Source organism: Triticum aestivum, chromosome 2B (genome assembly GCF_018294505.1).
Source record: "Triticum aestivum cultivar Chinese Spring chromosome 2B, IWGSC CS RefSeq v2.1, whole genome shotgun sequence".
In the NCBI taxonomy this organism is placed as follows: domain Eukaryota; kingdom Viridiplantae; phylum Streptophyta; class Magnoliopsida; order Poales; family Poaceae; genus Triticum; species Triticum aestivum.
Genome location: NC_057798.1, coordinates 81,159,431 through 81,175,226, shown reverse-complemented (window position 1 = coordinate 81,175,226; position 15,796 = coordinate 81,159,431). Strand labels below are relative to the sequence as shown.

General features: G+C 42.9%; 1 protein-coding gene across 2 annotated transcripts; it reads left to right on the top strand.

The window, feature by feature from the left end:
- Positions 1-5,328: 5,328 nt before the first annotated feature.
- On the top strand, positions 5,329-15,506 carry LOC123043602 (uncharacterized). 2 transcript variants are annotated; one of them, XM_044466102.1, is made up of 7 exons: positions 5,329-7,212; positions 7,841-7,939; positions 11,896-13,159; positions 13,595-13,981; positions 14,327-14,428; positions 14,518-14,839; positions 15,273-15,506. In XM_044466102.1, the coding sequence occupies exons 1-6, from the start codon at positions 5,530-5,532 to the stop codon at positions 14,802-14,804; spliced, it is 3,822 nt and encodes a 1,273-aa protein (XP_044322037.1). In that variant the 5' UTR covers positions 5,329-5,529; the 3' UTR covers positions 14,805-14,839; positions 15,273-15,506. The 2 variants fall into 2 exon arrangements, with proteins under 2 accessions (XP_044322037.1, XP_044322036.1); XM_044466101.1 differs by having other exon boundaries at positions 5,338-7,212; positions 13,592-13,981.
- Positions 15,507-15,796: the final 290 nt, after the last annotated feature.

Sequence of the window (15,796 nt, the reverse complement as noted above, 5' to 3'; positions counted from 1 at the left end):
CGACCCCTCAAACAACAACGAAAGCACGTTCATGGCACTGACTGGATACCTCAATTTAATTAAGAAATCTAATAAATCCATACTATTACATGACACGTATAACCTAATCGAAGTAGAGCCCATACTAAGAGCATCTTCAGCCGGATACAGCAAATCCGACCCCTCAAACGCCTACGAGGACGCGTCCGTGGACACTGACCGGTCATGCCTTAAATAATTTCTTCCACAACGGGATACCTCAATTCAATTAAGAAATTAATAAATCCATACTATTACGACACCTAAAACCTAATCTAAGCAGAGCCCGTACGTCCGCCGTGTCCATATCCGACGGTCGACTGCACCCCTCAAAGTGTTGCTCCGGTCACCGGCGAGATAGAATAGGACATGGGACATGCACCGGCTCGCAAGACTCAAGGTGCGGCCGTCTCCCATGTCCCACTCTTCCTCGTCAGAGTCCAGAACCTTCGCGATGTCAGTGGACGTGAGATCGATGATTGATCCATCTTGGAAGGAGCCAGCGACGTCCACCATGACGCGGTAGCGGCGCCTGGACTGGTACACCATACCGGGAACCGAATAATGCAACACTGCCTCACGAACGTCCACTGTCACGAGGGCTTCCGTCGTCACCGGGACACACCTCGCGGCAGATCCATACGCCATTTGGGTGGAAGCAATGGATCTCGACAGAAAAAGTCTGAGCACTACCGTCGAGCGGCCTCCTCCAGGGAGCGGCGACGTCATCTCCTCCTCGGGGCCCTGTGCAACGAGCACCGAATCAATGGATCTGGAAGTGTAGGGCTCGGATCCTCTACCTGCCATGCCGGAGAAGGCCAAAAATCGCCGGACGGGAGTTTGGGTGACGAAGTGGAGTGGAGTGGCAAGGGTTTGGTCCGAGGAGCGAATAAGGACAAATTTATGTGTGTCGGGTAGGTCAACGTGGGCCGTGAAGGGTGAGGTCTTTAGCCATACTTATTAGGTAAGGGCATGTGGAGTTTGTTTTCTCCCGTTGCAACGCACGGGCATATTTACTAGTATATATGAATATTATATACATCAACAGGTATATACATCTTTGTCGTCAAGCCGATGCCTGTTATGTGCGAGTTCCCGATATGCGAGGACATCGACGAGCTGCCGCCGGCTGCTTCTCATCTTCGCTGGATGTCGAGACGCCACCAGTCACATGTTGATATTACATCGTCGAGCTGTGGCCGGCCGCGACGTTCCGTGACGACGTCATCATGGTGCCATCAGCCACAACTCATCTATCGTCTAGTCCTCGTTGGTTCTGGCTGCGTGTATTTTGCTGATCAGTTTAGAGCAAGTCGATCCTTGAATCACACAATAAAACCAAGAGAAAAATAAGGATCTGAGTAAAACACATGCGTGCTACGTAAAGATGCATGAGATGAGATGAGAAGATGGATGCATGCATAGGTAAGCACATGTAGTATATGTTACCTATGGGATGTTCCTTTTTTTGCGGGATACCTATGGGATGTATTGATTCCATCGCCGCTGATTGCCACTGCCATCGGCCAGTAGGGCGCCACCGCACGAGACACGGACAGATCCATCTGCAGAAATCGATGATCAAGAGAAACAATTAAATAAATCATAGAGAGTTTAAAAAAATGCTGGATCTCAGATTGTATACGTGTGAATGAAGGCGTACCTGATTGCTTCCCTCCATCAGCTAATACCATACTCTAATCACCGGTGCATGGAGCCGCCGCCGATAAATCGTCAAAGCAAGCTGCACCGATATGTTCGTGGGGTACTAGAAACCGCTACAAACCCGGTAGCTTTTATATATAAAAAAAATCACGCGGTGGTGTATATTTTGTTTTTAATCCGGATCAAAATAGGGCAAATGTTTACAACTCGGTGGGCCAACGACAGATTGGGAAAGGAGTACATACACCCAGGTGTATGGAGTCATTTTCATATATATATATATATATATATATATATATATATATATATATATATATATATATATATATATATATATATATATATATATAGGAAAATACTAATCTTCCACTTGAAAAATAAAAAAAGTTGAAATTTTTTAATCACCTGTATGCAAAATTTAATCATGTGTACGAAAAATGTTTATACATTGTACAAAAATGTTTGTGGAAATAAAAAAGTGATTCATATAGTAAAACAAAATGTACGTTACATTTTACAAAACTTCGCAACTTTCAAAATTGTGTTTGACGTATTTTTCAGAAATATTTTTACAATGCTAATCTTGAAAAATGGTAAACGTGTACAGAAAAATGTCTCTATAGTATAGAGAAAAATATCTCTATAGTTTATGGAAAATGTATAAATAAGAATGTAAAAAGTACAAAATGTGAATCATATATACGGAAAATGTTAATCATATGTACGAAGAATGTCGCACATATGTACGAAAAATGTTAATCGTATGTATAAAATTGTGAAAAATATAAAATGTCGCACATTTCAAAAGAAATGATGTGACATTTAAATGAAAATACAAATATAAATATATGCTCATGTAATTCAATTAATGTTTTGTACATACAAAAAAAGTACGTCACATTTAAAAGAATCTTCACAAGTTTCAATAAATAGAACGTACTGAAAATATTTACATAGTGCAAAAAATGTTTTTATCGTTCAAAAATCTTTCAACATGTATTTTAAAAATATCTAAAAACTATTTAAAAAATACCAAAACATATTTTTGTAGAAAAATATCAAATAGGTATTTGAATAATGTTAAATGGTTATAAAAATGGTTTAAATATACAAGGAAAATGTACAACATGTATTAAATAAAAGTAGACATGGATTGAAGAAACAAAACCAATGAAAAACTACAAAAGGAACACAAAACAAAAGTGAAGAAACAAAAAAAAACCGAAGAAAACTCAGAAAGAAACAAAGGACACCAAATTATAAAGAAGAAAAAATAAAAATAAAAAAGTGAAAAAACAAAGAAAACAGAAGCATAAAAGAAGAAGAAAAAGAAAACCGAAAGCCGGTGAAAAAGAAGAAGAAACCAAAGAGTAAAATGACGGAAGTGAGTAAACTCTACGATGATCGCTACGAGCCTAAACAATGCGAACCTTCGCATGCAACACCCGCTCTACAAGTGGACCGACCCACTGCCCTTAGGCGATTCCTATTAGGGGCCACTTCTTTTGGTGGCTTTACAAATAAGGCCCCCCCCCCCCCCCCTCCCCAGCTTCTTTCACAAGGCGTCTCTCTCATTATTTGGAGCTTGTAAACTAGTATAAGTAGCCTAATTTTTTTTAGGGACGGCTTAGTTTTTAAGTTGGGAAGGGGCAGCTTATTTTTTAAAGCCATCCAAATGAATCGGCCCTAGGAATCAGTACGGACGACGACGTATAGCCCTGGCCATTTAATACTCACGCCACTTCCACATGTCAACGACACATAGACTGGCATATCAAAACAGCTGGTGGCGGGAGGTACCGGTGGAGCATACACCGTTGGAGTGTTTTTTTTAGGGATTTGGGCTCTTGTTTTGTGTATAAGAGAGATGAATTGAAATACATAGGAATACATGTGGGCCTTCTGCTGTTGTCAGCTTTATGTCAGGAGAGAGAAAGGATGAAGAGAAGACCACCGGCATGCATATGATAAAATAATCTCTCTCCCCCATCACAAGACTTCCATTTAATTTCATTGTGGAAATTTGGATGCTAGATATTTTTTGAATCAAAACATCAATTTTGATTTTTTTTATATATTTGAATTCATAGCGAGAAGATCTTTAGAACAAGATCAATTTTGGATACATTTGAACTAGTTTTAATTTCATTGATTTCAAAAAATGGATTTCACTCAATTCAAAGCATACATTTCACTTATATAAAAAATCACTAATTTCAAATGATTTCACTCATTTTAGATAATGGATTTCACTAATTTCAAATGATTTTACTCATTTCAAAAAAAGTTCTCAATCATTTGACATTTCAATGATAGTTATCTTTTCGTTACATTCAAAATCCAATTTTACTCAGTTTCAAAAAATGATTTCCCTAAAATTTAATAAGTTGAGTGAAATAACTTTCACATGTCGACAAATGTAAGTTTCAAATTTTGTAAATAACCAATTTAACATCTTTTCACACACCGGAATAACATATTTTCGCACTCAGTTCCACTCATTTTAGAAAACGGATTTCACTCATTTGAAAAAACATATTTCACTCATTCGAAACAACCAATTTCACTTATTCCAAAAAGCAATTTTCACTAATTTCAATGAAAAGTTACATTATAATTAGACAAAAAATATCCAATTTCACTATGTTCCAAAAAACGATTTGCTTGAAATTCAAATAAGTTTGAAATATGTTTCATAAGTTAAAAAAAATACCATTTCATATATTTGAAATATTCTTCACGCATTGAAACAATCAAATTTACATGTTTGAAAGAACGTGTTTCACATAATTTCACTCATTTCGAACAACAGATTTCGCCCGGTATATGTGTGAAATTAGACGTAAAATTTAAATGTGTTTGAAATCTATCCAATACTGATCTTATTCTAAAGATCTTAGTGTCAGGAGTTCAAATATATAAAATATTTCAAAAACGAAATTACTATTTAAAATATATAAACGATTAATAATGTCCAAGAGAAAATAAAAGCCATGAATTTACAGGAAGGCAGATAAGACAGATGGGTCGTGTTCATGCATTTTGCAGCAGGGAAGTAATGTCTCATGCATGCATACATGGGTGAGAGAGACCTACGACATGATGTGACGTAATGGTGGATACTGACAGTCAAAGTTGAAATACGCTGAGATACAATGATGTGGGCTAGTAAACCGCACAAATCTCAAACTAGACCAACGATAAATGCTTGATCGGTACCTCCCTCCACCGGTAAAAAGAGGTTTGCGGCCGGCAGAGCCCAATGCACCGGCCGAAGCCGACGCAAACCAGCCTAACATCTCATTCGTTGCCTTGCTTCAAATCTCCTGTCTTCCTGCTGTCCATCAGCCTCTTCCGGATCAAACCATCCTTGCTTCAAAGTAGCAGGGATGCTTTGCTTGCAGCGATCGATTATTTTATGGCTGGTCAAGTGCGTGCGCGTCAGTGAAGCAAAGTACTAGCTACCACGCGCGCACGGCTTGCAAACCTAATTATCCGAGGCGTGCGAACCTCGTTTATGTGGCTAGGGTGAGCCCAGGTATTGGTTCCCAAGGAGAAGGAAATAGACTTTCTAGAGATTTTGGTTGATTGCACGGCCAGCCTGCATGAATCTGGTGCTTTGCTTGTACGTTTATTCAGAGGGCAGAAGCCTCGGGCCAGGGATCATTCTTAGCTGAAACGGCGGCTCTGGAATAAGCTCGCTGGCGGCAAGCTTTTTGAGGTCGAGCATATGCCACGCGCAAGCAATGAAAAGCGGAACGCAGCGCCATCGGCTATATAGTACATGTCCTTCTCCATCTGCACTGTCCACGCACTACAACATCATCGCAGCGTTGCCCGTCAGCCATGGCTGCGCCCGGCGGCCCGGCGGCATCCCCTCCACCTCCACCGCCACCGCCACCGAAATCTGACCAGGCCGTCGGCGACGCGTCCGCGTCACCCCCTCCACCACCACCACCACCTGAGGCAGAAACGGTCGGCCCAGCACCACCACCGCCGCCCGAAAACCAAACACCGACGGCAGAAACGGCGAGCCCAGCACCACCACCGCCGCCGGAAAACCAAACACCGACGGCAGAAACGGCGAGCCCAACACCACCCCCGCCACCGCAAAACCAAACATCGGCGGCAGACACGGCCAGCGCACCACAAACTGACATGCAGAAGCAAACCGGGACGGGGGAGGTCACCGGCATGTCTGAGATAGCACAGGCCCCGTCGCAAGAGACTGCGGCGGCCGCCGGTGCCGAGGACCACCTTCCTGCACCACCACCGCCGCCGCCACCTCCTGAGGAACAGAAGCAAGGCGATACTGCCAAAGACGGGAAGGACTCTGCCACGGCAAACTCTCCCGGTGCAGAGGAGAAGAAGCCGGGCACAAGTCGCTGGCCCCGCGTCCGGTCGCCGGTGCTGCTGCTTCTCTCGCTCTTCCGCCTCCGCCACGGGAAGCCAAGCCAGGCGATCGAGCAGCCTAAGGTCTCTCCTTCGGCGCCGGAGGACGAGCTGGCGGCACAGCAGGAGGAAAGTGAAGGGAGCAAGCGCCGTCGCCATGAAACAGAGGCGTCAATGTCGACGTCGGGGCGGAAGGACGCGCCACCCGAGGAACCGCACCAAACCAAGCGCCGCAAGAGCCTGCAGCGCACCGAGAGCGTCCGGCCTCCTGAAGCTGTCGTCGCCGAAGCTGACGCCAAGCGAACTCCCGTGAAAAAGAAGCTTCAAAATGCGTTCGTGCTCGTGAAGGACACCTTGGCGTGGTACGGCCGGCATCGCACCCCGAAGAATGCGGAGAAGCCGGAGGAGGACCAGTCGGCGGCGCCAAAGGAGAAAGGAGGGGAGACCAAGCCGCCGACGTCGGCGCCGCCGGAGGAGGAGGCAGGGACAAAGTCGAAGCAGGACGGGAAAACTGAAGACAAGGAGCCGTCCACTCTAGCTCAAGAGGAGAAGGAGAAGGAGGAGAAGGAGAAGGCGCGCCGGCGGTGGGAGCGAGCGGAGGTGCGTCTGGAGAAGATCCTTGAGGACGCGTGCACGAGGCTGACGCTCGCCGAGTTCAGGAAGCTCCCAAACCACAAGCAGCAGCCGCACCAGCAGTGCCTCCTCACCTTCTCGGTGTTCCCGCTCGGCTCGCAGGTGAAGAAGCAGGCCGTGACGTACTGGTGGTCCACGCGGTTCAACCTTCCGTCGGAGAGGGCGGGCGGCGCGGACGGGATCTTCTCGAAGCTCTCCGGCGGCGGCTTCCTCGAGCCGATCAAGAACGGCAGCACCAGGGTCATCTACGGCTGCCGGGTGAACCCGCTGGTGCACTGGATGGCGAAGCGGCTGGCGAGGGAGAAGGAGTGCGCCGACCTTGACGACCCCGGTGGCCCGGCTTTCAGCCAGCCAAAGTCGGAGGTCCTCTGCCTCACGGCGGGCAACCGTGCCCGGATGCAGAAACTGCGCGAGGAGGATGGCTTGCGGCCCCGGACCCGGCCCAAGCCCAGCCAAACAATGGCGCCTCCTCCGGTTACGCAAGCAGTCGGGGGCCCATCCCAGGTACTTCACCTCCTTTCTCCGGACATGGCTAATACTAGTATTGGGATCGTGACATCTCAGTGGACATCAAGATTCATGCAAAGTTTTCTTTTTCTTTCTTACATATTATGTCATTTGACTTAGTCTTGGTTAAGTCTCATTCGACTAAGACCTAGCTACCCACATCTCTCAAAGAAAAGTAGCACCATACCATTTCCCTTTAGCAATCACTCTTATAATTAGTTAGCTATAAAATTGGTTTTTACCACATTGGTCATCTTTTTACAATTTTCTCCTTTTCTTTCCTTTATATATCATTCTTTTGTTTTGAAGCACTTGTTGTGGTGGTCTTTTGCATGAGAGTCCCTTTTCTTTTTGCATTTCTCTCCTCTACATGGACCAAAGTGACATGTAAACATGTTATAGACCTTTTATTATACTTATTATTCTCAGTATCAATAGCTAGTCCAACTTGAGTAGGAAAGAAACATTTCCCCTTCAGAATTGTTGCAGTACAACCCTTTAATTAGGATCCCCTTCAGAAAACATTTCCTTGCAATATTTGTTAAATTCAAAATAAAGTATTCCCCTGTTTTTTTTTTGAGAAACTTTCCCTAAATAATACTAAATACCAATCTCTTGACTGCAGAAGCACCACGAGGACGATGATTCGCAGGCCCAGTTGAAACCGAGTCCATCAAAGGTGCCTTCTGAGGGTATAGTAGCACCAGTTGGGCTCCCATCCCAGGTTAGTTCCCTTGTGTACCCGTAATTTCAGTCCTGCCCACCTAACTAGAAAATTACATGATCTAAAAGAGTGTCACTAAAAAATGCTCTCAAAACTAGAAATTACCAAAATCATCATGGGTAACTTGGTATACCCTTAACATGTTTAAAGAACACTTGCATGTCCTTAGAGGAAATTCTTGTGCATACTTACTCAGTACATCAACTAAAATCACTTCCATAATATAATATAACCAGAACACAATTTAAATTTCTAAAAAAAGGAATAATATACATTGCGTAATCCAGTAGCAAACTATACATTATGGGCTACAATAAGTTGTGTCTAACTAGTGGATCTTGTCCACGAAAAAAAAACTAGTGGATCTTGTAGGGTGGGGGAAGGGGCTAATTAAGAAAATAATTGTCTAGTAACTTAAATAAATTGGGGTGCCTAATATAAAAATGTTTCTTATAACTCAAGAGACTAGAGCTTTTCGCAAATAGGAAAATCTAGCTTATGGATTCGACATCCGAAATATAGTCATGAACTCAAACAAATTGACGATGCCCCATGCTTTTCTGCGGGAATTGATTACAATGTAATCCAATGAATTTTGATTGTATGAAATGTAAAAAATTGGATTAATAATATGAGAACTGAAATAAAAAATACATATTATTTTGTACTTGATTTTTATATAGTTGTAATACATTTAGTTAATATAAGTAACATAATACTATGCATTGCATGGTGAGGTGGACATTTTCCATGTAAGGTTGCATGTTGAGAAAAATAAATTTTGTGCTACAAACAGAAATTTGATTTGTGTTTCCCACTTAATTAATTTTGAGCACCCCCTAAAAATGTGTTTACAATGTTCCAAGAGGGGGTGGAGGCGGGAGACTACACATGGCTGCAACTAGGGGTGGAATTCGAGCCGAGTCGAGCCAGCTCGACTCGACTTGCTAAAGCTCGTTTCATTAACGAGCTAGCTCGACTCGACTCGTCACTATAACGAGCTCAAATCCAAGATTGGCTCGACTCGTATAACTCGCGAGCTGGCTCGTTTTAGCTTGTTAAGCCCGTTAAAGATATGAACATAAACCTGAAGAATACGACAAAAAGATTAACTAGGAATTTAACATGGACATATATGGTCATGTATGTGTGAGCCTCCTAGGTGACTAGGCCTGGCGGCTGGGCCTTGTGCTTGGACGCAAGGTGTTTAGTGGCTGTTTCTTTACTACCCATCAAGAAACACTGATTCTTTTACCGAGCCTAACGAGTTATACGAGTACTTGTGAGATCGGCTCGTTTAACTCGTCCTGTAAACGATCTCAAGCTAAAGCTCGACTCGACTCGTTATTGTTCGAGTTCGAGTCAATTCGAGCCGAGTCACGAGCTACTCGTTTAGCTCGCGAGCTTCGAGCTTTTTTTCCAGCCCTAGCTGCAACTTCACTGGGGACAAATAGAAAGTCTATTTTAAATACGAGACAATTATTAGTTCCAAGGATTACTGGGTAGATTTAAGACTCACATATTAAATGGATAAACATATTAGTACAATGTGTAGTATATATAATATCTGGTTATTTTTTCAATATATAACAAGATCAGGTTCTATTTGATCAAAAAATGTCTTGAATGCAACTCTACATTGCGATTTAATTCTTGTTAGGTTTATCTTTGTACATTAAGTTCCCATTACTTAAGTTTTTAATGTATTAATGTATAGTTCATATTAGTTCTCATTTTGCTTAAGCACGATACAAATTGAGTCTCTCTCTCTCTCTCTCTCTCTCTCTCTCTCTCTCTCTCTCTCTCTCTCTGAAGATATTGTTTTCAGTTAAAGAGTGAAGTGCATCAAAGGTCCTCAAACTATTTTAGAGGTGTCATGTAGGTCCTTAAAATATGAAAAGTGTCATCAGGGTCCTCAAAGTGCAATATGTATGTCATCTAGGTCCTCAAACTACTTTAGAGGTGTCATGTAGGTCCTTGAACTATTTCAAAGTGTACACACTTATTGCACTACAAGGATTTTTAAGGACCTGAATGATACTTTTTATAGTTCAAGGACCTACGAGACACCTTCAAAATAATTCAAGGACCTAAGAATGGATGCACTTCACTCTTAGTTAAAAAAGACATGGTCTTTACCTTTTTTCTTAAAAAAGGAGGCATAAAATTTTCCTCATCCATAAAGAGTGTTATGCTTACAGTCCGATTCCCAAGCATCCAAACACACAAAAAGATCACTACTCTCAGTGCATGATTTCGCCCAATCATTTTGCACCCACAATATGCCAGTTCTCTAGCCTATGAGGAAATGTGAAGTCCAAGATGATTGACTGAGACTTAAGAATTATTTTTTTCAAACAATCGTGCATGCATTAGTAATATTTTTTAAAATAAAACATTATCCCCTTTATATAAGTAAGGTTAGCTATCCAACTGTGAAAACATGTTTAGTTGTATTAACCTTTTGTTGTATTACATATTGTTACGTCGTGATAAACAAAAAATCTCTAGTTATTCGTTAATATCAAATGATATAAAATATCCCTTGGCCAATCGTAAAAGAAAAAGAGTCCTTCATTAATCAATAAGTCTCCATTTAAAAATTAACAATTTAGGATATAGCTAAGTTCTTGGTCAACATCAACAGCTTGGCAGATTGCGTGGGCACAACTTCACTCGCCCTTTGTTTAAACTTCGGTACATATTTACACACAACATGAGAGCCCCTATTCCGAATATATGTTCACTGAGGAAACAATAGGTTAAGTGGCTTAAAATGCCATTTAACATGTATGGTCATTTTTTATTATCATTATCTTACATCAGTTAAATGTTTTCTCAATAGGTGTACACACTGGGATAATGGCGATTATAGTGTAGCTGGATGAATATTTTCTTAGATGCAAAAGGAAATGACACCCAAGTTAATAATCACCACTGCAATCTCCATGCTATGATTTGGAGAGGGGGAAAACATTGAAATATACCAGATTTGCTCTTTTCTTTTTGCCTCCACGTCATCCCCCCATCTATTTTTTTCCATAGATGTAGCATTTCTGTTGTCATTTGTCCAATCTAATTTTTTACGTGATTTTCCATAGGATCAACAAGATAAGACCAGAGTCGATGATGAAATGTTAGAAACTGCGATACTACTCATCGAAATGATAGAAAATATTTGTTACATCGTGATTTTAAACAATAAACTCTAGTTATTCGTTAATATCAAATGATAGAAAATATTCCTTGGCAAATTGTCAAAAGAAAGAGTCTTGCATTAATCAGTAAGTCTCCATTTAAAAATTAACAACTTAGGATATAGCTAAGTTCTTGATCAACATCAACAACTTGGTGGGTTGCGTGGGCACAACTTCACTGACTCTTGTTTAAACATCGGTACATATTTACACATAACATGAGAGTTCCTATTTCAAAACATATGTTCACTGAGGAAACAATAGGTTTAGTGGCTTAACATGCCATTTAAAATCTATACATTGTCATTTTTTATTATCGTTGTCTTACATCAGTTAAATGTTTTCCCGATAGGTATACACACTAGGATAATGGTGATTATAGATGCAAAACGCAATGACACCCAAGTTTAAAATCACCACTCAATCTCCATGCCATGATTTGAAGAGGGGAAAAACATTGAAATATACCAGATTTGTTTGTTTTTTCTTGCCTTGAATTATAATCATAAGCTACATTATAGAAGCTCTTGGCTCTTGTTTTGACATCGGCACTGGCCTGAAAATGCGATAATTATTTCTGTTACAATATTATTTGTAAATAAAAATCATTGTGAACATACTTTTCAAGACAAATTCGCATGTATGATTATCACCCCCCCCCCCCCTCTCTCTCTCTCTCTCTCTCTCTATTTTTTTCCCCATAGATGTAGCATTTCTCTTGACATTTCTCCAATCTAATTCTTACATGATTTTAAATAGGATCAACAAGATAAGACCAAACGGGATGATGAAATGTTGGAGACTGCGATACTCCTCATCGAGTTTGAAAGGAAGAAAGTCATCCTCAACATTGACGCGCACGTGTACCGACTCCCGGAGCCCTTGCTCACCAAGCTCGCCGACCGCCTAGAGGTGCTGCAGCTCGGCCGGTGGGGGAACACCGACGACGAGACATACATGGAGGTGGAAACTCTGGAGTCGCTGAGCACCATCGGCAAGCTCAAGAACCTCCGGTACCTGAGCGTGCGCGGGTTGTCCCGGCTGACCGAGCTCCCAAGTGAGGTCCGGAGGCTCCGGAAGCTGGCCATCTTAGACGTGCGCGGGTGCCAGAACCTGGTCAAGCTGCCGTCGTCCACCGTGAAGAAGCTCAAGGGGCTGACCCACCTGGACCTCACCGAGTGCTACATGCTGGAGCACATCGGGCGGGGGGTCGCCGCCCTGCCGGAGCTGCGCGTGTTCAAGGGCTTCGTGTTCGGCGTCGGCAAGCGGCGGCGCGACGCGTGCAGGCTGCAGCACCTCGCCAAGCTGAAGAAGCTGTGGAAGCTCAGCGTCAACGTCACCACCGACGCCAACGTCGAGCAGGACGAGATGAAGCAGCTCGCGAAGCTCGCCGGGCTCCTGTCGCTCACGGTGACGTGGGGCGAGAGGCCGAGCATATTGCTGGATAGTAGCCCGAAAATTCAAAGGCAGCTGCAAGATCTCCTTGATACGTGGACCTGCCTCCGGCTACCGCGGGAGCTCGAGAAGCTGGACGTCCGGTGCTACCCCGAGGGCACTCTGCCGTTGGCGACGTGGCTCAACGGCAACAAGAAACTCAGGAAGCTCTACGTGAGAGGCGGGGAGGTGAAGGAGCTCGACATCCCCGGAGACAACGTCATCGAGACCCTGCGCCTCAGGTACCTCAAAGAGTTCGAGCTGAATTGGACGACTGACCTGCTCCCTAAGTTGAATAGGAACACCATTAAGTGTGTGGAGGTTGTCGATAAAGATTCTAAAGTGATGAAGGCTCAAACCAAAGGTAAGGTTGGGGTAAAGGAGAAGCAGGAGAGGCCAGAGAAAGAAAAGCTGATTCCCATTAAGAAGCGGATGAACATACCAGTGTGTACCGTGGATGAACATGGGGTGTGGGTGAGGGACCTCAAGGAAGAAGACGCCGGCGGCCTAATTCCAGGTAAAGCAGAAGCAGCTACAGGCGTTGCCAAAGGTGACAAAGGTGTTGACGATGCTGGCAAAGCGCAAAAAGGTTCGCCCTACTCCACTGTTTGAATTTAAGTGTCGGAAATATTTTGGCCATAGCTGAAATGATTCAGTGATTTTGATTTTGATTTTACTCAGAAGACCGACATTTCAAAAAATTATTCAAATTTATGTTTACTGCCATAATGCTGAAATATTTCGACTAAAAGGCAATTACTTTAATATCTGCCGCGCAATTAATGAATTTAAAAAAAATTCAATGAAATCAAACTGAAAATGAGATTGAAAACCGTGCCTACTCTAGTGATAAAAACAAGCAGGGTCCAAATTCAAGTGAAAACCATGCCTTGTTAGTGTGTGTGTGTGTGTGTGTGTGTGTGTGTGTGTGTGTGTGTGTGTGTGTGTGTGTGTGTGTGTGTGTTGCATCTGAAGCCGAGATGCTTCCAATTTTTGTTTCAACATTCTTACTTGATTGTAGAAGTGAAAGAAGAAGAGAAACCAAGCAACCTCAAAGGTACCCAAGGAGAAAATGAGCAATCAGCACCAGCCAAGGAAGACAGTGGAGCTACCGATGGGATAAAAAAAGTTGACGGCGGAGATAAGAAACATGAGATTGTTAACAAAGAGAACGACAACAAGAGGGAGGCAAAAGATGAAGAGCACAATCCCATGAAGAAGGGTGCACAAGTACCTGAGCCTAACGTAGATGAGAATAAGGTGCAGGCAAGCAATGAGGAGGAACTCAAAGAGGTCGTGGAGAAGCAAGTGTCACCTACTCTCGCCGTCGATCAGACAGTGGCTCTAGCGAGCAACCGAGATATCAAGAAAGGTGACGTCGCCGATAAAACCGACAAAGACAAAACAAGTGGTACATTGTCTAACTCGCCATGTCCATGCATGAAACATCATAATTTTGCTTCTTGACCCCAATCTGGGATTTTTTATAACCAGTAAACACTTGCTGGTTAATATCAAAGTAAATGGGGTTTTCGGCCGCATTTTCATGTTTCAGTTCAATCATGTGCCTGTTTTCTACTGCATCATTTCAACTGTAACACGTCCTTTTACTACATCGTGTGTTATGATGTATTATTATTTATTCCTACCGTGTCCTGTGTTGCTAGCTAGTCTATATTGCATATTTGTACTTCATGCCAAATGTTGAAGTTTCAAACAATTATGGAAAGAGATATAAATAGTACTTGCTTTGCAGAAACCAAAGAAGCGAGGCAAGATGAACCGGGAGAAGTCAAAGGACGAGATGAACCGCCTACCAAGGAAGAAACAGGAGGAGGCACCGATGAACTACAACCAGGTCCTGCCTTCTTGATTTTTAGCGGCACAGTCTGTTGCGTATTTGCTTATAAAGGTTCTCTAAATCTGAGTGTGCTCTTGCTTCCTCAGAAGGTGAAGACAAAGGCAAAGATGATGAGCAACCTGCCATCAAAGATGGAGGTGACGATGGCAGAGATACGAGTGCCCACAATGCGACGAGCTCGCAGACATCGGAGCCTAAAGAGGAGACCTCTGCCACACTAACCCTGGCTGCTGAAACAACCGCTTCTCCCACGGTGGCACCACCAGGATTAACGGTCGCAACAACCAGCACTGCTCCAGCTACCGTGGACACCAAGGAACCTGAGAAGGGTGGACACGATGATGGAGCAAGAGGCACCAATAGTAGAGAATAGTTGAATATCAGAAGGATGCAATACATCTCCCTAAGGTACTGAACGTTCTTTGATCTAGTCAAATTTTATGTAATCTGACCCCCCCCCCCCCCCCCCCCCCGCCCCCTTTTATTTGCCACAAATCAGGTAGTTGTTTGATCAAGATAAGAATGGAAACGAGTTAGGGCATGTACAATGGTTGATAAGATAGTCTTATCTTAAATCTTGCATGTAATTTAGATATGATAGAAAAAAATATCTACAATGGGTCATCTCTTAGCCTTATCTTCAATAACTAGTCATTCCTAAAAATATGGTGAGACATATTATGCTAAGGGATCATCTCTTGTCTTTTCTTGAATAAGAAGACAAGCCTTTTCTTATTAGTTCTCTCTCCTCCACCTTATTACTTATCCTACGTGGCACTCCTAAGATAGCACCATTATACATGCCCTTAACACAATGTAATTTGTTCGGTTGATTTTACAGGTGCCCAAAATAAAGGGGGAGAATTGTTCTGCTGGGGACCTTTGGGTTGGACGTTCAGTCGCCTGGAAGCTGATAGTTGGAAGAAATAATAACAAGTTGTTCATACTTGTTACAGATGATATTTGTATACTTACAACATGTGAGTTGTGTTTCGTTACCTGTTACCTATATGCGTATTCTTGAATTTAAGTTTGTGAATCCCAATTGTATCAATAAATCTTCACATGAATAAGATGAAAAAAAACTCGATTGTCAGGATCATCGACTTTCTTCCTCTCACCTCGTGATGCGAGGTGGATTGTGCATGGGGCATTGGGTAGAGGGGGGACTAACCTAAGATGACATGCCGATCTTGCACCTAATTAATGACTACAAGTGCATGAATCACCATAATACCTTTCACGAAACTATTCTCCTGGATTAGACTTGGCACACATGGGGACTTCGCTTGCACCCAAGTTATACACTTGGAAATCCTACTAATCACCGCATTCTACCGAATAAATAAACAATTATAAGGTAAC

What these genes read in the sequence shown, in the direction of transcription:
- LOC123043602 (XM_044466101.1), top strand. Translation starts at nt 5,530, where the DNA reads ATGGCTGCGCCCGGCGGCCCGGCGGCATCCCCTCCACCTCCACCGCCA. An exon ending in TGCTGGCAAAGCGCAAAAAG is followed by an intron (nt 13,160 to 13,591) that starts GTTCGCCCTACT and finishes ACTTGATTGTAG; the next exon opens with AAGTGAAAGAAGAAGAGAAA. An exon ending in CACCGATGAACTACAACCAG is followed by an intron (nt 14,429 to 14,517) that starts GTCCTGCCTTCT and finishes TTGCTTCCTCAG; the next exon opens with AAGGTGAAGACAAAGGCAAA.